At 49.8% G+C, this 20,749-nt stretch overlaps 3 protein-coding genes across 3 annotated transcripts in view; 2 read left to right on the plus strand and 1 right to left on the minus strand.

Annotated features, from left to right (window-relative positions):
• SMTNL1 (smoothelin like 1) overlaps positions 1–20,749 on the minus strand; it is a 208,942-nt gene that overhangs the window by 159,827 nt on the left and 28,366 nt on the right. The window lies entirely within an intron of this gene.
• Positions 895–6,990, plus strand: LOC132241150 (proteoglycan 3-like). The gene is made up of 7 exons (XM_059709324.1): positions 895–916; positions 1,264–1,396; positions 2,052–2,365; positions 4,841–4,969; positions 5,561–5,662; positions 6,014–6,110; positions 6,802–6,990. The coding sequence occupies exons 2-7, from the start codon at positions 1,336–1,338 to the stop codon at positions 6,858–6,860; spliced, it is 762 nt and encodes a 253-aa protein (XP_059565307.1). The 5' UTR covers positions 895–916; positions 1,264–1,335; the 3' UTR covers positions 6,861–6,990.
• Positions 11,192–17,278, plus strand: LOC132242265 (proteoglycan 3-like). Its single transcript, XM_059711168.1, has 6 exons — positions 11,192–11,304; positions 11,961–12,274; positions 12,962–13,090; positions 15,857–15,958; positions 16,310–16,406; positions 17,090–17,278. The coding sequence occupies exons 1-5, from the start codon at positions 11,244–11,246 to the stop codon at positions 16,325–16,327; spliced, it is 624 nt and encodes a 207-aa protein (XP_059567151.1). The 5' UTR covers positions 11,192–11,243; the 3' UTR covers positions 16,328–16,406; positions 17,090–17,278.

Consider the following 20,749-nt stretch of genomic DNA (forward strand, 5'->3'; position numbering starts at 1 on the left):
CTGACATCTAGTGAGTAGAGACCCGGGATGCTGCTAAACTTATACAGTTCCCCCTTCCCCCTCAACACACAACAAAGAATTACGTTACTCCAACTAGTAACAGTACAAATATTGAGAACCTTGATCTAGATCTATAGCATAGAAGAAAGAGCATAAGGTTTTCACACATTAAAGATGACAAGGGAGGAAGAGGGAGAACTACAGTGAGCAGGAGAAAAAGAGGGTGGGAGGGAAAAGGAGGGAGAGAGGAAGATAGATAGATAGATAGATAGATAGATAGATAGATAGATAGATAGATAACAGATAGAGAGAAGGTTTGGGAGATAAAAGAACTAAGAATCCCAGATCCCACTCTTCCTGTGCACACTTGCAAGGGACTTTCCCTCTCTGAATCACAGTTTTCACACCTGTGAAGTTAGGGTCATCATACATTCTCATGGGAATGAAGAGAAGGGGAGGATTCTGGGATGGGATGCATATGAAGTCCCTGGTCTAGACAAGCACTCAGGAGGTGGGCACCTCCTTTCTCCTCTCCTCGTGGTCCTCCACTTCATTGGCTGGGATAGTGACCAGAAGAAGGCTGCTCCCGGGGTTATGACTGGGGCACTTTAGGGTGCTAACAGCAAGCATATGTGGACAGTAGACATGTGGGGTCTTCTCCAGCACACCTGGGTGTTTGGACACCCATGTGTGTCAGTGGACCCCAGCAGGCAGGTCCCTGCAGTCCCAGCAGGGAGCAGATGAGCTAATTGAGCAAATGCCTTATTATCAGCTCCCCTGCCCAGCACCCCGGCTTGGGCAATCATCCAGACCTCAAAAGCCTAATATAAGGACTTCCCCAAAAGCCCAATATAAGGACTGCCTCTGGTACCCAGCAGTCAGAGACACCAAGAGTGGAGGTCTCCGACACTTGAAGGTGAGTGCTCCCCCAGCTGCCCAGTGGAAGAGGGGTCCAAGGGTTGGCAGGAAGCAGAAGCTTATATGGCAAAGACCTAGGAGGCCTGTCCTTAGGACTCTGATGGCCACTGTCCTTCCACTCCGTCCTCAGTGTAGTGAAATGAGCCCTGACCCTGAGCAGACCGGCTCCTGCAGGGGCAGGGTCTGGGCTAAGTGCTGTTCCAGGGGCCAGTGATAAAGCGCTTGGGTAAAAGGGACTTTTCTTGATTCTCCAGGTCAGTGTCTTTTCACTGGGGGAGAAGGAAGCTCTCTAGTTTGCCTTTAATCATCTACTTAAACAAACATTGCATCTCTGTTGTGTGACAGGGGCCGTGCAGACACAGTGAGCAGATCCACGGTGGGAAGGGAGGCTGTGTCCCTGCCACAAGAACAGTGACTATGAAACTCCCCCTGCTCCTGCTGCTCCTCCTGCTGGGGACAGTTGCTGCTCTTCATCTGGGTAAGTCCTCCCGTCCCTTCTCATCCAGCTTGACCCCTTCTCCTCTTTCTGGCACCTCTTTGGCTCTCTCTGGGCCAAGGCCACAGCTTTTCCTTCTTCAGTGGGCCCAGCTCCCCTCAGGTGAGATCTCTCTTGGACTCAAAAATGTGACCTGAATATTTTGTCAGGGCTCCTCCTCAAGGATAACACCCCCTCCCCCTTTTAAAAAAAAATATGTTTTATTGATTTTTTACAGAGAGGAAGGGAGAGGGATAGAGAGTTAGAAACATCGATGAGAGAGAAACACTGAGCAGTTGCCTCCTGCACACTCCCCACATGGTATGTGTCCGAAACCAAGGTACATGCCCTTGACCGGATTCGAACCTGGGACCCTTGAGTCCGCAGGCCAACCCTCTATCCACTGAGCCAAACCAGTTAGGGTAACCCACCCACCTTTTCAGAGCAGCTTCTTAGTACCCCTAAAATACACACCTGTCAGCCAGCGCCAGGTGCTCACCCCTTTGTGTGAGTTCTCACCTCACCCCACAGGGAGGAGATCCTTCTGGCCTAGGCTCCAGAAGGAGGCACTAGGAAGTCTTGAGTGGGGAGGTGAGAGCTGTCCGTGGTCCTGGAAGAAGGAGCTCCTGACCTGAAGGCAGGCTACCTCTTCTTCCAGGGAATGATGCCCCCTATCTGGACAGCCAAGAGTCACAGGCAGACCTGAGCCAGGATCTGGAAGGCTCAGGGGAGAAGGAGGGAGAGTTGGTCCTGACTGAGGAGGCCATTCAATCCCAAGGAGAGCAGGTGGAGGCTTCCAGCTGCCAAGATGCCTTTGAGGATAAGAAGGCCATGGAATCGGACCAAGGTGCCCTAGATGAGAACTTTCAGTGCCCCAGGGAAGAGGACACAGTGACAATTCTGGTCAGTGCTGGGTACAAGAATGGACGCTACCGGTTGGTGAAGACTCCCAAAACATTTGCAGACGCTCGGGTAAGTGGCATGGGGCTACTGTGGAAGGAGGACCAGGGGCAGGAGCAGAGAGTGGGTTCCACCTCCTGCCCCCTATTCATTTACACTAGTGGTTCTCAAAGGCCAGTGAGCAGCAGACTCTCCTAGACTTCTTTTTTTTTTTAATTAAATCTTTATTGTTCAGATTATTACATTTGTTCCTCTTTTTTTTTCCCCCCATAACTCCCCTCCTCCCAGTTCCCGCCCCACCCTCCGCCCTCACTCCCCACCCACTGTCCTCATCCATAGGTGCACGATTATTGTCCAGTCTCTTCCCCACCCCCCCCAAGAATAGTCAGTCCATTCCCTTTCCATGTCCCTGATTCTATTATAATCACCAGTTCATTCTGTTCATCAGATTATTTATTCACTTGATTCTTAGATTCACTTGTTGATAGATGCATATTTGTTGTTCATAATTTGTATCTTTACCTTTTTCTTCCTCTTCCTCTTCTTAAAGGATACCTTTCAGCATTTCATATAATCCTGGTTTGGTGGTGATGAACTCCTTTAGCTTTTCCTTATCTGTGAAGCTCTTTATCTGACCTTCAATTCTGAATGATAGCTTTGCTGGATAAAGTAATCTTGGTTGTAGGTTCTTGGTATTCATCACTTTGAATATTTCTTGCCACTCCCTTCTGGCCTGCAAAGTTTCTGTTGAGAAATCAGCTGACAGTCGTATGGGTATTCCCTTGTAGGTAACTGAGTTTCTTTCTCTTGCTGTTTTTAAGATTCTTTCTTTTTCTTTTGCTCTTGGCATTTTAATGATGATGTGTCTTGGTGTGGTCCTCTTTGGATTCCTTTTGTTTGGGGTTCTCCGCGCTTCTTGGACCTGTAAGTCCATTTCTTTCACCAGGTGGGGGAAGTTTTCTGTCATTATTTCTTCAAATAGGTTTTCAATATCTTGCTCTCTCTCATCTTCTGGCACCCCTATAATTCTGATGTTGGTACGCTTGAAGCTGTCCCAGAGGCTCCTTACACTATCCTCGCATTTTTGGATTCTTTTTTCATTTTGCTTTTCCGGTTGGATGTTTTTTGCTTCCTCGCATTTCAAATCATTGACTTGATTCTTGCGCTCCTCTGGTCTGCTGTCGGGAGTCTGTATAATATTCGTTATTTCAGTCCGTGTATGCTTAATTTCTCGTTGGTTCCCCAATATAAGATCGAGGGTCTTATTAGTTTTCGTGTAGATCTCATTAAGTTTATCGGCAGCTTCTAAACAGTTCTTGAGAGACCTTAAAAGTGTGGTTCTGAACTCTATATCTTCCTTTGACAATTTTGTCCTGTTTCTTTGTCTCCGCATTTTGTTATACTTCCTTGGTGCACCCCCTAGTGGTCTTTGTTCGCAGTCTTTGTTCTAGCCTTTGCCTGAGGCTATCCAGCAAATGCCTCTGTGCAGGGCTTGGGCTGGGCGGGTCGCACAGGATCAACAGGGTGGGCCAGAGAGAGCAGTTATGGCGGCTCTCAGTCCTGTCCCCAGGGGCTCTGCCTCTCTGAGTCCCAGCACCCACTGCAAAGCTTGGAGAGAAAGCTGCACTCGCTCTGACCTAAGCCAGACAGTTTCCACTTCTCCCGTTTGAGTCTGGGTCCCTAAAGACTCGCCCGGATCTGGTGCTCAGAGTCTGCGACTCCCTCCCGATTGAAAACGCCAACCGCGCCCTCCGCCGCCAGCCCGCTCCGCGCACTCCGCACCTCAGAATTTGACTTCAGCACTGCGCCTCCTCTGAGTGTCCATGTGCGTTTCTCTTTCCTCCTAGTTGTAGGACTTCCACTCAGCCAGCGTTCCTGTGGTTCTGGGTGATGTCCCTTCCGTTTTTTGGTTTCACTTTTGAAGTAGTTGTTCAAAGCAGCACACTCCGGTGTTAACCTATGCCGCCATCTTGGTTCTCCTTCTAGACTTCTTGTTGAAGCATCGATTTCAGGGTTAGCAAGTCTGGGGTGGGGCCCAACAGGATGCATTTAGGACCAAGTGCCAGGTGATGATGACATTGTTGGTCTAGAGACAGTACTTTGAGAATCACTGATTGGGACAAAGGCTTTGGTATTAGATATACCTGTGTTAAACCCTGGCTCCACCTGTGATTGTAATGTTACCTGGGTAGGTCAGTTCACCCTTCAGAGCTTCAGGATCTTCACTGGTACAATGGAGATATATAGTTCCAACCTCTTATGTTGTGGTGAGGTTTAAATGAGGTAATACATGGAAAGCATTTGGATCAGTCCTTGAGTCATTGTAAACTGCCAGTAAATGGTGGCTGAGATTATTCTCAGGATTATTATTATTTCCTGCAAGAAGTTCCCGTTGACAGATAAAGGGGCAAGAGATGGAATTGAAGGAGCAAGTAGATCCCAGATTTCTGACCTGACAAAGGATGGAGAACTCTCTCCTGGAGACTCAGGAACATGAGGGGGGGAAAACCCCAGGGAATTTTCTCCTCCACCTCTTTTTTTCTGCAGAACACCTGCAGGAATTGCTACCGTGGCACCCTGGCCTCTATCCACAACAAGCAAATCAACAGGAATATCCAGATCTCCTGCAATAACTTCTATGGCAATGTCTGGATTGGAGGCACTGTCTATGCCAGGGTAAGTGAGGGGCAGCTCCCAGGTACAGGAAGTTCTCTCTGGCATCAGAACTCATTCCAGCACCTGAGTGACCTTCCTGTGGAAGGCAGTGGGGGAGCTGGCTGGTGCTGGCTAGAGAGAACTGGTGATTGTGCACATCTCTTCCCAACTCCATGTTCAGTGACTTCATGTTTGTGGCATGAAATCTGCCATGACAAGTGTATTTCGACCATGGAAAATGGCTGTTGTTACAAATCAGGGTTCCTCCCTCGCTCTGCTTTCTCATCTTCCCCCTGAGCTGGTTGAAAAACAATTACCAGCTCAGCACTGGAGTCAGGAGATCCATTTCTTCCCCAGCTTGCTCACTTACAAGCTGAATGGCTTCCTCATGCCTAAAATGGGGTCCTCCTCTCAGAGTGGTTCTGGGATAGTGGGTGAATAAGTGCTATTATATTTGCTACTCAATTGTGGTCCATGGACCAAGCAGTACTGCATTGCCTGATTGCTTGTTAGGAATGCACATTCTTGGGCCTCATCTGAGATCTTGAATCAGCAACTCCGTTTTATTTTGTTTTATTTTTTGAAAAAATATATTTTCTTGATTTTTTACAGGGAGGAAAGGAGAGCCATAGAGAGCCAGAGACATCAATGAGAGAGAAACATCGATCACCTGCCTCCTGCCCACCTTCTACTGGGGATGTAAACGCAACCGAGGTACATGCCCTGGACTGGAATTGAACCTGTTACCCTTCAGTCTGCATGCTGACGCTCTGTCCACTTAGCCAAACCGACTAGGGCAGCATCTCCATTTTAAAAAGATCCACAAGAGACTTGTATTCACAGAAAGTTTGAGAAACCTGGCTGTGTGAGGCAGGGAGGGACCACTACTTTTCCATTGTCATCGCCTGCAAACCGTCAGGGGTGGGTGTCCAGGATATCTGGCTCCTAGCTGGGTGGGCAGTGCCCTAGAAAGGGACACTCAGTGGGCATTTTCTGGAACCTCTGGATCTGCCTGTCTTCCTGGACCTTAGCCTCTGACCCTGCCTATCTCATCTCTTTTTCCAGTGCCCCCTGTTACACTGGATTGATGGGAGCATTGTAAATTTTAGCCACTGGGCTCATCATCTTGGGCACGGCCACTGTGTGACCCTATGCACCAGAGGTGAGGGGGACTGGGCACCAGGGCAAAGGGAAGGGAAGGCAAAGTAGACTCTTAGATACTGTCCCTTTGAGCTGCCTGAGCACCTCCTCGAACTCACAGCCTCCCCACAACTGGAGAACCAACGTCCTGACTGTGAGGAGGGTTGTGATGTAGGGTGAGGGGGTGCCCTGTGTGAGGGCTGGATGGGGGCTCTCCATCCTCACAGAAGAAGCTTGGCTGGGGGTCTGAGGGCTGCTTTCCTTCCTCTGCTACTGATGTGACAATTGAGAGTGGCCGAGGTGAATGAAAGGTGTGGATGAGGAACGAGGGAGAGATGTGTGAATGAGGAATGGCTGAATGCCAGACTTGAGGGACTCAGGACTGTGGCTAAGGCCATACATGCTGGAGAAAGGCTGCCACAGTTCTCATCTCAGCCCTGCCACCTGCCCACTGCCATACAGACAAGTGGTTTCCGCGCTGAACCTTAGGTTCCTCATCTGTGCAATGGGGATGAGGACAGCACCTCCCTCTGGGAGTCATTGTGAGGATTAGCCAGGAGCCCCCAGGAAGCACTCAGCACCTTGTCTTCCTGGGGTGAAAACTCAGCAAGCAGGTGGGGGTGTGTGGAAAACATATCATGGAGATTGGAGGGCAAGGCGGGCACGGGCCACACTCTGCCAACTGTTTGCATCACTGTGTTCTCTATTGCCAGGTGGTTTTTGGCGACAATCATGTTGCGAAAGACTTCTGCCCTTCGTCTGCTCCTCCTAAGCCAGTGGCAAGGAAAAGAGCCTGCCTGGAGCCCCATTCCCTACACCCCTCCTGGCAGCCCCTGGCCCACCCTGGGCACTGGGCAGGACTCCCTGCTTCTACTGGTCATAAAGCCATGTTTCCCACTGCATTTCCTGACTCTTGTTTCTTCATTGCTCATTGGAGGACTCCCCGGGGCTGGAAATCTGAAAGCCCTCACTCCTGTGGGGGTCAGGGCAGGGCCTTTGAGGAAAGTTAAAGATGGCCAGTGTCCCACAGGGACAGGTGGAATGGGGGTGGAGCGCTGAGGGGTTTGGCTGCAGTGCCATCTAGGAGCTGAGCCAGGGCTGGGTGGCTCTCCCAAGACCCTTCTCAGCCAGGCTGGGGGATTCCACACAACCCCCCTCTGGGGGAAGTTCTCATTGTGTGGGGGCTGGGGGGTGGGGAACTGGCCCTCCTGCTTTGTTTGGATTCAGTATAGGGTGTGGGTTCGGGTGGGAGTAGGGTGGCTTTCTAAATGAGGGTGATATCACTGATTCAAGAAATGGAGGACTGTTAAAAATTTAACTGAGTACATTTTAAGATAAAATTCGCTTTATTCATTGATCCATGAATCAGGCAGCATTCCATTCCGCAAACAGAGAGAAGCTATGAAAAGCTGTAATAATGGAAGGTGTTTATAGGCAGAAGGGAGCAGAAGAAAGGTTCTAGCAAAGAATGCATTGCTTCAAGGATGGTCACCGTTTTTTGGAAGGGGTCTATCAAGAGGATGACCAGCCATAGCTGGTTTGGTCAGTGGATAGCGTGCTGGCCTGAGGACTGAAGTGTCCAGGGTTCCATTCTGGTCAAGGGCAAGTACATAGGTTGCAGGCTCCTCCTGAGCCCCAGGGCCCAGGACACGTGCAGGAGGCAACCAATCGATGTGTTTCTCTCACATCAATATTTCTCTATTTCTTTCCCTCCACCTTCCACTCTTTAAAACAAGTTGGAAAATTATACTCAGGTGAGGATTAAAAATAAAAAAAGCAAAAGTAATGAAATAAGAGGACTGGCCTTACATCAAAAGTATGGGCTTTCCCATCCCTACAAGCTACTAGCTAAGCTCTGTGAAGCTAAGCTCTGTCTTTACAGTGAAACCCCTGGAGTCCTGGCCAATGCGCCAGCACAGAACAGGAGTGCAATCCAGACAGAGCTTATCTGAGGACACAGGTCCCAGATCCAGTGCTGGCTTCCGGACAGCCCCAGGTCCAAGCCCTGTCCTGAGAGCACTATTGGAGCTGATCTCATTAGAGGCAGGTTCTGTCATTGCCTCAGCTCCCAGGTGAGAAAACTGAGACTCTGGGACTTGCCATTCATTTGCATCACACTGCACTGAGACCCACCCTCTGCCTGATGTGGGATTGGACTGACCCTTCAGACAAGAGGCAGAGTTTGAAACCCCTTCAACATAAATGTGAACAAAAGCCAGATAGTCGAAGTTTCCCCGATGCTGAAAGCATTGGCAGCATTGGATGGACTGTCTGGGGTAATGCAGACTGTCTGGCGGTATCAAAGAAGCAAGGACCTAGGAGTCAGACGTGCCACTCCTTCCTAGTTGTATGAACTTGGGCAGGTCATCGAACCTCTCTGAGCTTCTGTAGTAGGTGTGTAGGTGAGAGACGGCAATGTCTATTTTGTAGGATGATTGTAAAGATTAAGTGGGGTAATGGATGCCAGAGCCTTCATGTAGCAAAGTATATGGTCTGTGCTGGACCTTCAAAAATGTTATTTCCAGTTTTAAATCAGACATTAGTGTGGTCACTGAAGCCATTGGAATGTCTTTGCCTGGGGTGTGAGTGCCAAGAAGACAGGGTTGGGGCGGGGGCAGGCTGTAGAGAAGGGAGGTGAGTGAGAGGAGGCAGAGGGCAGGCAGCCATGGGGGGACAAGGAGCTGGAAGACCTGCCCTTAGGCCTGTCTCTGACTTGCTGTGTGATCTTGGGCAACTTGCTCAAGCTCTCTGAGGTGCCATTTCCACATCTGTAACACAGGGCTGTTCAAGGGAAAGTGTGTGTAAAGCCTATGGTGAGGCTGGCTCTTGAGAGCAGCTGAGCATTCCTACCAGGGAGTGATAAGATGCCCTGGTCTGGGCCCCAGAGGGAGGAGAATGCTGGGGAGGTGTCTAGCCTTTCACTCCACCCCACTAGGGTGGACTCAAGCTGTAAATCCAACACCAAGTTTTTGAAACCCAGAATTGGCCCACCCCCCCCACTACCACGACCCCATGTCGTTAAGCTGAGGATCTGGTCAGTTGGGTCAGAGAGATAAGAGCCAAGACCGTTACCTTGCAATCAAGCCCAGAAGTGACCTCTCAGATACTTCTCCATATGTAGTTCCCCTGGAACACCGGAGGCAGTGAAGGCTTTTTCACTCTCTGGCCTACGTGTGTCTGGTGCCCTGAGCCCTGGAAGGCTGGGCTGGGGTCTGAGAAGAAATATGACTGCCCAGCAGGAATGTCACAGAGTGAGTCACCCACTCTGCCAAGGCCGCTAACTCCTGGCAGAGATATCCAGCATGGCCTGGGCTTGGCATTTGTTGGCCTCTCTTTGGTCTGCAGTGAATGTGGCTGGAGCTGGGTTGATTAAAGTTTTGATATTTTAATCATCGCAGATGTTTTTGCATTTATTTCTATTTCCAAGAAAGATTGCATGAAAGCTATTCATTTATCTTGACTACTGAATTCTTTAGTGCCCCCTTAAATTTTGCACCTGAGATGAGTGCCTCACTCAGTGCCTCCTAGTCCTGACCCTGGTGGTGACAGAGGGCTGGTGGGAGATGAGCATGGAGGTGGGGAGGGTGGCCCCCAGTGTGTCTGAAAGATTCTGCACTAAGCTTTCCATTGCAGCTGTCACCTCTTTGCCTGAAGATATGCCTTGAGGTCAGACTAAATGGCATTTTCTAGACCAGTGATTCTCAATGGAGGCAACTTTGCTCCCCAGAGGACATTTGGAAATATGTGGAGATGTTTTTGATAGTCTTTGGGGGACAATCAGATTGATGGGGGGAGGTACTCTTGACATCTACTGAGTAGAGACCTGGGATGCTGTTAAACTTCTACAGTTCCCCCTTCCCCCTCAACACACAACAAAGAATTACGTTACTCCAACTAGTAACAGTACAAATATTGAGAACCTTGATCTAGATCTATAGCATAGAAGAAAGAGCTTAAGGTTTTCACACATTAAAGATGACAAAAGAGGAAGAGGGAGAATTAGAGTAAGAAGGAGAAAAAGAGGGAGGGAGGGAAAATGGAGGGAGAGAGGAAGATAGATAGATAGATAGATAGATAGATAGATAGATAGATAGATAGATAACAGATAGAGAGAAGGTTTGGGAGATAAAAGAACTAAGAATCCCAGATCCCCCTCTTCCTGTGCACACCTGCAAGGGACTTTCTCTCTCTGAATCACAGTTTTCACACCTGTGAAGTTAGAGTCATCATACATTCTCATGGGGATGAGGAGAAGGTGAGGATTCTGGGATGGGATGCATGTGAAGTCCCTGGTCTAGACAAGCACGCAGGAGGTGGGCACCTCCTTTCCCCTCTCCTCGTGGTCCCCTAGCATCCTAGGATCCTCCACTTCATTGGCTGCGATAGTGACCAGAAGAAGGCTGCTCCCGGGGTTATGACTGGGGCACTTTAGGGTGCTAACAGTAAGTATATGTGGACAGTAGACATGTGGAGTCTTCTCCAGCACACCTGGGTGTTTGGACACCCATGTGTGTCAGTGGACCCCAGAAGGCGGGTCCCTGCAGTCCCAGCAGGGAGCAGATGAGCTAATTGAGCAAATGCCTCATTATCAGCTCCCCTGCCCAGCACCCCAGCCTGGGCAATCATCCAGACCTCAAAAGCCTAATATAAGGACTTCCCCAAAAGCCCAATATAAGGACTGCCTCTGGTACCCAGCAGTCAGGGACACCAAGAGTGGAGGTCTCCGACACTTGAAGGTGAGTGCTCCCCCAGCTGCCCAGTGGAAGAGGGGTCCAAGGGTTGGCAGGAAGCAGAAGCTTATATGGCAAAGACCTAGGAGGCCTGTCCTTAGGACTCTGATGGCCACTGTCCTTCCACTCCGTCCTCAGTGTAGTGAAATGAGCCCTGACCCTGAGCAGACCGGCTCCTGCAGGGGCAGGGTCTGGGCTAAGTGCTGTTCCAGGGGCCAGTGATAAAGCGCTTGGGTAAAAGGGACTTTTCTTGATTCTCCAGGTCAGTGTCTTTTCACTGGGGGAGAAGGAAGCTCTCTAGTTTGCCTTTAATCATCTACTTAAACAAACATTGCATCTCTGTTGTGTGGCAGGGGCCGTGCGGACACACAGGACAGCCCCAAAGCGTAAAGTGAAGCTGTGTCCCTGCCACAAGAACAGTGACTATGAAACTCCCCCTGCTCCTGCTGCTCCTCCTGCTGGGGACAGTTGCTGCTCTTCATCTGGGTAAGTCCTCCCGTCCCTTCTCATCCAGCGTGACCCCTTCTCCTCTTTCTGGCACCTCTTTGGCTCTCTCTGGGCCAGGGCCACAGCTTTTCCTTCTTCTGTGGACCCAGCTCCCCTCAGGTAAGATCTCTCTTGGACTCAAAAATGTGACCTGAATATTTTGTCAGGGCTCCTCCTCAAGGATAACACCCCCTCCCCCTTTTTAAAAAAAAATATGTTTTATTGATTTTTTACAGAGAGGAAGGGAGAGGGATAGAGAGTTAGAAACATCGATGAGAGAGAAACACTGAGCAGTTGCCTCCTGCACACTCCCCACATGGTATGTGTCCGAAACCAAGGTACATGCCCTTGACCGGATTCGAACCTGGGACCCTTGAGTCCGCAGGCCGACGCTCTATCCACTGAGCCAAACCAGTTAGGGTAACCCACCCACCTTTTCAGAGCAGCTTCTTTCTACCCCTAAAATACACACCAGTCAGCCAGCACCAGGTGCTCACCCCTTTGTGTGAGTTCTCACCTCACCCCACAGGGAGGAGATCCTTCTGGCCTAGGCTCCAGAAGGAGGCACTAGGAAGTCCTGAGTGGGGAGGTGAGAGCTGTCCGTGGTCCTGGAAGAAGGAGCTCCTGACCTGAAGGCAGGCTACCTCTTCTTCCAGGGAATGATGCCCCCTATCTGGACAGCCAAGAGTTACAGGCAGACCTGAGCCAGGATCTGAAAAGCTCAGGGGAGAAGGAGGGAGAGTTGGTCCTGACTGAGGAGGCCATTCAATCCCAAGGAGAGCAGGTGGAGGCTTCCAGCTGCCAAGATGCCTTTGAGGATGAGAAAGCCATGGAATCGGACCCAGGTGCCCTAGATGAGAACTTTCAGTGCCCCAGGGAAGAGGACACAGTAACAATTCTGGTCAGTGCTGGGAACAAGAATGGACGCTACCGGTTGGTGAAGACTCCCAAAACATTTGCAGACGCTCGGGTAAGTGGCATGGGGCTACTGTGGAAGGAGGACCAGGGGCAGGAGCAGAGAGTGGGTTCCACCTCCTGCTCCCTATTCATTTACACTAGTGGTTCTCAAAGGCTAGTGAGCAGCAGACTCTCCTAGATGTCTTGTTGAAGCATTGATTTCAGGGTTAGCAAGTCTGGGGTGGGGCCCAAGAGTTTGCATTTAGGACCAAGTGCCAGGTGATGATGACATTGTTGGTCTGGAGACAGTACTTTGAGAATCACTGATTGGGACAAAAGGCTTTGGTATTAGATATACCTGTGTTAAACCCTGGCTCCACCTGTGATTGTCATGTTACCTGGGTAGGTCAGTTCACCCTTCAGAGCTTCAGGATCTTCACTGGTACAATGGAGATATATAGTTCCAACCTCTTCTGTTGTGGTGAGGTTTAAATGAGGTAATACATGGAAAGCATTTGGATCAGTCCTTGAGTCATTGTAAACTGCCAGTAAATGGTGGCTGAGATTATTCTCAGGATTATTATTATTTCCTGCAAGAAGTTCCCATTGACAGATAAAGGGGCAAGAGATGGAATTGAAGGAGCAAGTAGATCCCAGATTTCTGACCTGACAAAGGATGGAGAACTCTCTCCTGGAGACTCAGGAACATGAGGGGGGAAAAAACCCAGGGATTTTTCTCCTCCACCTCTTTTTTCTGCAGAACACCTGCAGGAATTGCTACCGTGGCACCCTGGCCTCTATCCACAACAAGCAAATCAACAGGAATATCCAGATCTCCTGCAATAACTTCTATGGCAATGTCTGGATTGGAGGCACTGTCTATGCCAGGGTAAGTGAGGGGCAGCTCCCAGGTACAGGAAGTTCTCTCTGGCATCAGGACTCATCCCAGCAGCCGAGTGACCTTCCTCTGGGAGGCAGTGGGGGAGCTGGCTGGTGCTGGCTAGAGAGAACTGGTGATTGTGCACATCTCTTCCCAACTCCATGTTCAGTGACTTCATGTTTGTGGCATGAAATCTGCCATGACAAGTGTATTTCGACCATGGAAAATGGCTGTTGTTACAAATCAGGGTTCCTCCCTCGCTCTGCTTTCTCGTCTTCCCCCAGAGCTGGTTGATAAACAGTTACCAGCTCAGCACTGGAATCAGGAGATCCATTCCTTCCCTGCCGGGGTCCAACCCCAGCGGGTCCAGGGGTTCCCAAAGGCGTAGACGGAGTCGGCGAAGCAGGAATGACACGGGGACAGCGTTCAGTTGATCAGCAGACTTGCCAGGATCTCTAGCCACAATCTCCAGCCAAGTTCTGTGTCCATGTTCTCTTGCTAGGTTCTCCAGCCAAGTTCTCCAGGTTCTCCAGCCAGGTTCTGTAGCCATGTTCCCTCGCTCGGTTCTCCAGCCAGGTTCTGTCTGAGATCTCCAGCCAGGTTCGGTCACCAGGTTCTAGTCAGGTTCTCTTGCCATATTTCTGTAGTCAGGTTCAGTCCAGGATCTTTTGCCATGTTCTCTCCAGCGAAGTTCTTCTGTCTGTAGGTTCTGTCTTCTGAGTTCTGACTTCTAAGTTCTGTGTCTTGCTGTCTTGTTACATCTGTATTTATACCAGTTGATTCAATCCTATCAATCTCTATTACAAAGGTTAGGGTGTTTCTTATCTCCATTCCAGGGAGTAAAGATTATGTAGCTTAAGCATGATTGTTCATAGTTAAAGTGATTAATTACCCGCCTGGCACTTAGTTGAGGGGTTTTATTCCCTCCCTAACTTCAGGGGAAAATCCCTACCTGGGGATTCAACCTTTCTCGGAGAGGTGACCTTGGTTAAAACACAGTGCCAAGAAGGTGAGCAAACATATTAAGAACCGTATGCCATATATGCCAGGTCCCTTGAAACAGCAAGGATGGACCGGCTCCCGGCAAATTCCCCCTTTTTATTTTTTAAAAGCAAGTATTAAAAAGAAAAACCTCAAAATGCTCTCTTGTATCCATTTTAAGAGTAGGATTGGCGCTTTCTGCTATTACCTGAGTCCTGATCTATCACCCCAGGAAGAGCTTGCCAATACTGCACTTTCCCGTGGTGGAAAGGCTGCAGTGGGGTTAGGATAAGGCTCCTTGGGCCTACCTTCTCCCATGCCATTACATTTACCTTTCCTTCCTCAGAAAAGCATGGACATATTTCTTGTATAAAATGTTCCATCTGACTGGGAGTGACCTTAACTCCTCTGCTAGCAAGCATATGTGTTAAAAGATCAATACGGAGTCTTTTTTCTTTAGACTCAGTATGGCACATCTTCTTAATCTAAAGATCAATACAGAGTCTTCTTTCTTTGCACTCAGTATGGCACATCTTCTCAATCTAAGTTCTGTACTATCCACCTTCTTACCCTATTTATCCTCTATAGGGGGGTCTGTAGCACCCTGGTGGAGTCCTATCCATCCCGAGTGTGGGGGTTTTCAAGGGGGGGGGGCTTACCTAGGAGAATCCTGTTCCAGGGATTCCCAAAGGTGTGGACGGAGTCGGCGAAGACTATCCACCCTCTTCCTACGGTGGAGTCCTATCCGTCCCGAGTGCAGGGCGCTTACCTAGGGGGTCCCTGTTCGGGCGCCAGATGCCGGGGTCCAACCCCAGCGGGTCCAGGGGTTCCCAAAGGCGTAGACGGAGTCGGCGAAGCAGGAATGACATGGAGACAGCGTTCAGTTGATCAGCAGACTTGCCAGGATCTCTAGCCACAATCTCCAGCCAAGTTCTGTGTCCATGTTCTCTTGCTAGGTTCTCCAGCCAGGTTCTCCAGGTTCTCCAGCCAGGTTCTGTAGCCATGTTCCCTCGCTAGGTTCTCCAGCCAGGTTCTGTCTGAGATCTCCAGCCAGGTTCGGTCACCAGGTTCTAGTCAGGTTCTCTTGCCATATTTCTGTAGTCAGGTTCAGTCCAGGATCTTTTGCCATGTTCTCTCCAGTGAAGTTCTTCTGTCTGTAGGTTCTGTCTTCTGAGTTCTGACTTCTAAGTTCTGTGTCTTGCTGTCTTGTTACATCTGTATTTATACCAGTTGATTCAATCCTATCAATCTCTATTACAAAGGTTAGGGCGTTTCTTATCTCCATTCCAGGGAGTAAAGATTATGTAGCTTAAGCATGATTGTTCATAGTTAAAGTGATTAATTACCCGCCTGGCACTTAGTTGAGGGGTTTTATTCCCTCCCTAACTTCAGGGGAAAATCCCTACCTGGGGATTCAACCTTTCTCGGAGAGGTGACCTTGGTTAAAACACAGTGCCAAGAAGGTGAGCAAACATATTAAGAACCGTATGCCATATATGCCAGGTCCCTTGAAACAGCAAGGATGGACCGGCTCCCGGCACTTCCCCAGCTTGCTCACTTACAAGCTGAATGGCTTCCTCATGCCTAAAATGGGGTCCTTCTCTCAGAGTGGTTCTGGGATAGTGGGTGAATAAGTGCTATTATATTTGCTACTCAAGTGTGGTCCATGGACCAAGCAGTACTGCATCGCCTGACAGCTTGTTAGGAATGCACAGTCTTGGGCCTCATCTGAGATCTTGAATCAGCAACTCCGTTTTCTTTTTTGAAAAAATATATTTTCTTGATTTTTTACAGGGAGGAAAGGAGAGCCATAGAGAGCCAGAGACATTGATGAGAGAGAAACATCGATCACCTGCCTCCTGCCCACCTTCTACTGGGGATGTAAACGCAACCGAGGTACATGCCCTGGACTGGAATTGAACCTGTTACCCTTCAGTCTGCAGGCTGACGCTCTGTCCACTTAGCCAAACCGACTAGGGCAGCATCTCCATTTTAAAAAGATCCACAAGAGACTTGTATTCATAGAAAGTTTGAGAAACCTGGCTGTGTGAGGCGGGGAGGGACCACTACTTTTCCATTGTCATTGCCTGCAAACCATCAGGGGTGGGTGTCCAGGTTATCTGGCTCCTAGCTGGGTGGGCAGTGCCCTAGAAAGGGACACTCAGTGGGCATTTTCTGGAACCTCTGGATCTGCCTGTCTTCCTGGACCTTAGCCTCTGACCCCGCCTATCCCCTCTCTTATTCCAGTGCCCCCAGTTACATTAGATTTATGGGAGTATTGTAAATTATAGCCACTGGGCTCATCGTCATGGGCACGGCCACTGTGTGACCCTATCCACCAGAGGTGAGGGGGCCCCAGGGCAAAGGGAAGGGATGGCAAAGTGGACTCTTAGATACTGTCCCTTTGAGCTGCCTGAGCACCTCCTCAAACTCACAGCCTCCCCACAACTGGAGAACCAACGCCCTGCTCTGAGGAGGGTTGTGATGTAGGGTGAGGGGGTGCCCTGTGTGAGGCCTGATGGGGGCTCTCCATCCTCACAGACGAAGCTTGGCTGGGGGTCTGGGGGCTGCTTTCCTTCCTCTGCTACTGATGTGACAATTGAGAGTGGCCGAGGTGAATGAAAGGTGTGGATGAGGAACGAGGGAGAGATGTGTGAATGAGGAATGGCTGAATGCCAGACTTGAGAGACTGAGGACTGTGGCTAAGGCCATACACGCTGGAGAAAGGCTGCCACAGTTCTCATCCCAGCCCTGCCACCTGCCCACTGCCATACAGACAAGTGGTTTCCGCGCTGAACCTTAGGTTCCTCATCTGTGCAATGGGGATGAGGACAGCACCTCCCTCTGGGAGTCATTGTGAGGATTAGCCAGGAGCCCCCAGGAAGCACTCAGCACTTTGTCTTCCTGGGGTGAAAACTCAGCAAGCAGGTGGGGGTGTGTGGAAAACATATCATGGAGATTGGAGGGCAAGGGGGGCACGGGCCACACTCTGCCAACTGTTTGCATCACTGTGTTCTCTATTGCCAGGTGGTTTTTGGCGACAATCATGTTGCGAAAGACTTCTGCCCTTCGTCTGCTCCTCCTAAGCCAGTGGCAAGGAAAAGAGCCTGCCTGGAGCCCCATTCCCTACACCCCTCCTGGCAGCCCCTGGCCCACCCTGGGCACTGGGCAAGACTCCCTGCTTCTACTGGTCATAAAGCCATGTTTCCCACTGCATTTCCTGACTCTTGTTTCTTCATTGCTCATTGGAGGACTCCCCGGGGCTAGAAATCCTGAAACCTCTCACTCCTGTGGGGTTGAGGGGAGGAGGCTTTGAGGAAAGTAAAAGATGGCCAGTGTCCCACAGGGACAGGTGGAATGGGGGTGGAGCGCTGAGGGGTTTGGCTGCAGTGCCATCTAGGAGCTGAGCCAGGGCTGGGTGGCTCTCCCAAGACCCTTCTCAGCCAGGCTGGGGGATTCCACACAACCCCCCTCTGGGGGAAGTTCTCATTGTGTGGGGGCTGGGGGGTGGGGAACTGGCCCTCCTGCTTTGTTTGGATTCAGTATAGGGTGTGGGTTCGGGTGGGAGTAGGGTGGCTTTCTAAATGAGGGTGATATCACTGATTCAAGAAATGAAGGACTGTTAAAAATTTAACTGAGTACATTTAAAGATGAAATTGGCTTTATTGATTGATTCATGAATCAGGCAGCATTCCATTCCACCAACAGAAAAGAGCTCTGAAAAGCTGTAATAATGGAAGGTGTTTATAGGCAGATGGGAGCAGAAGAAAAGTTCTAGCAAAGAATGCGTTGCTCCAAGGGGGGGGTCACCGTTTTTTGAAAAGGGTCTATCAAGAGGATTACCAGCCCTAGCTGGTTTGGTCATTGATAGTGTGCTGGCCTGAGGACTGAAGTGTCCAGGGTTCCATTCTGGTCAAGGGCAAGTACATAGGTTGCAGGCTCCTCCTGAGCCCCAGGGCCCAGGACACGTGCAGGAGGCAACCAATCGATGTGTTTCTCTCACATCAATATTTCTCTATTTCTTTCCCTCTCCATTTCACTCTCTAAAACTCATTGGAAAATTATACTCAGGTGAGGATTAAAAATAAAAAAAGCAAAAGTAATGAAATAAGAGGACTGGCCTTACATCAAAAGTATGGGCTTTCCCATCCCTACAAGCTACTAGCTAAGCTCTGTGAAGCTAAGCTCTGTCTTTACAGTGAAACCCCTGGAGTCCTGGCCAATGCGCCAGCACAGAACAGGAGTGCAATCCAGACAGAGCTTATCTGAGGACACAGGTCCCAGATCCAGTGCTGGCTTCCGGACAGCCCCAGGTCCAAGCCCTGTCCTGAGAGCACTATTGGAGCTGATCTCATTAGAGGCAGGTTCTGTCATAGCCTCAGCTCCCAGGTGAGAAAACTGAGACTCTGGGACTTGCCATTCATTTGCATCACACTGCACTGAGACCCACCCTCTGCCTGATGTGGGACTGGACTGACCCTTCAGACAAGAGGCAGAGTTTGAAACGCCTTCAACATAAATGTGAACAAAAGCCAGATAGTCGAAGTTTCCCCGATGCTGAAAGCATTGGCAGCATTGGATGGACTGTCTGGGGTAATGCAGACTGTCTGGCGGTATCAAAGAAGCAAGGACCTAGGAGTCAGACGTGCCACTCCTTCCTAGTTGTATGAACTTGGGCAGGTCATCGAACCTCTCTGAGCTTCTGTAGTAGGTGTGTAGGTGAGAGATGGAAATACCTATTTTGTAGGATGATTGTAAAGATTAAGTGGAGTGATGGATGCCAGAGCCTTCCTGTAGCAAAGTGTATGGTCTGTGGTGGGCCTTCAAAAATGTTATTTCCAGTTTTAAATCAGACATTAGTGTGGTCACTGAAGCCATTGGAATGTCTTTGCCTGGGGTGTGAGTGCCAAGAAGACAGGGTTGGGGCGGGGGCAGGCTGTAGAGAAGGGAGGTGATTGAGAGGAGGCAGAGGGCAGGCAGCCATGGCGGGACAAGGAGCTGGAAGACCTGCCCTTAGGCCTGTTTCTAACTTGTTGTGTGATCTTGGGCAACTTGCTCAAGCTCTCTGAGGTGCCATTTCCACATCTGTAACACAGGGCTGTTCAAGGGAAAGTGTGTGTAAAGCCTATGGTGAGGCTGGCTCTTGAGAGCAGCTGAGCATTCCTACCAGGGAGTGATAAGATGCCCTGGTCTGGGCCCCAGAGGGAGGAGAATGCTGGGGAGGGGTCTAGCCCTTCCCTCTCCCCCCACCCTTATGGTGGACTCAAAATTTAAATCCAAGTCCAGGTTTTTGGGCCCCAGAATTGGCCAATTGACCCACCACCACCACCTCATGTTGGTAGATAAGCTGAGGATCTGATCCGTTGGGCCAGAGAGATAACAGCCAAGACTGTTATCCTGCAATCATGCCCAGAAGTGACCTCTCAGATACTTCTCCATTTGTAGGTCCCCAGGGACTGCAGAGGCAGTGAAGGCCTTCTCACCCTCTGGGCTACCTGTCCCTGGTGCCCAGAGGCCTGGAAGGTTGAGCAGGGTCCGAGGAAGAAGTATGACTGACCAGGGGGAATGTCACAGAGTGGGTCACCCACCCTGCCAAGGCCGCTAGCTCCCGGCAGCGATTTCCAGCAGCACCAGGGCCGGGCACTTGGTGGCCTCTCTTTGGCCTTCAGTGAATGTGGCTGGAGCTGGGTTGATTCAAGTTTTGATATTTTACTCATCACAGATGTTTTTGTATTTATTTTTATTTCCAAGAAAGATTGCATGAAAGCATTATTTATCTTGACTACTGAATCCTTTAGTGCCCCCTTAAATTTTGCACCTGAGACAAGTGACTCACTCACTACCCCTAGTCCTGAACCTGGTGGTGACAGAGGGCTGGTGGGAGATGAGCATGGAGGTGGGGAGGGTGGCCCCCATGGTGTCTGAAAGATTCTGCACTAAGCTTTTCATTGCAGCTGTCACCTCTTTGCCTGAAGATATGCCTTGAGGTTGGACTACATTTTCTAGATCAGTGATCGTCAATGGAGGCAACTTTGCTTTCCAGAGGACATTTGTAAATATGGGGAGATGTTTTTGATAGTCTTTGGGGGACAATCAGATGATGGGGGAGGTACTCCTGACATCTAGTGAGTAGAGACCAGTGATGCTGCTAAACTTCTACAGTCCCCCACCCTTTCCTCTGACAACACACAACAAAGAATTACTTTACTCCAAATAGTAAGAGTGAAAAGGTTGAGAAACTTCATCTAGATCTATAGCATCGAAGAAAGAGCATAAGTTTTTTACACATTAAATATGAAAAATAGAAAGAGGGTGAACTAGAGTGAGAACAAGAAAAAGAGGAAAGAGGGAGAGAGAGAAAGAGATAGATAGATGATAGATAGAAAGTTTGGGAGCCAAAAGGACTAGGATTCCCAGATCCCCCACTTCCTGTGCACACTTGCAAGGGACTTTTCCTCTCTGAACCTCATTTTCCATACATGTGAAGTTAGGGTCATCATACATTCCCATGGGAATGAGGAGAAGGTGAGGGTTCTGGGATAGGATACATATGCAGTCCCTGGTAGACAAAAGCTCAGGAGGGTGGGACTCCCCTCACCTTCTCCCTCCTCCCCTTATGGTCCCCCACCATTGTAGGATCCTCCCCCTCATTGGCCGAGATAGTGACCAGAGGAAGGCTGCTTGTGG

This window comes from Myotis daubentonii, chromosome 9 (genome assembly GCF_963259705.1).
Source record: "Myotis daubentonii chromosome 9, mMyoDau2.1, whole genome shotgun sequence".
Taxonomy (NCBI): Eukaryota; Metazoa; Chordata; class Mammalia; order Chiroptera; family Vespertilionidae; genus Myotis; species Myotis daubentonii.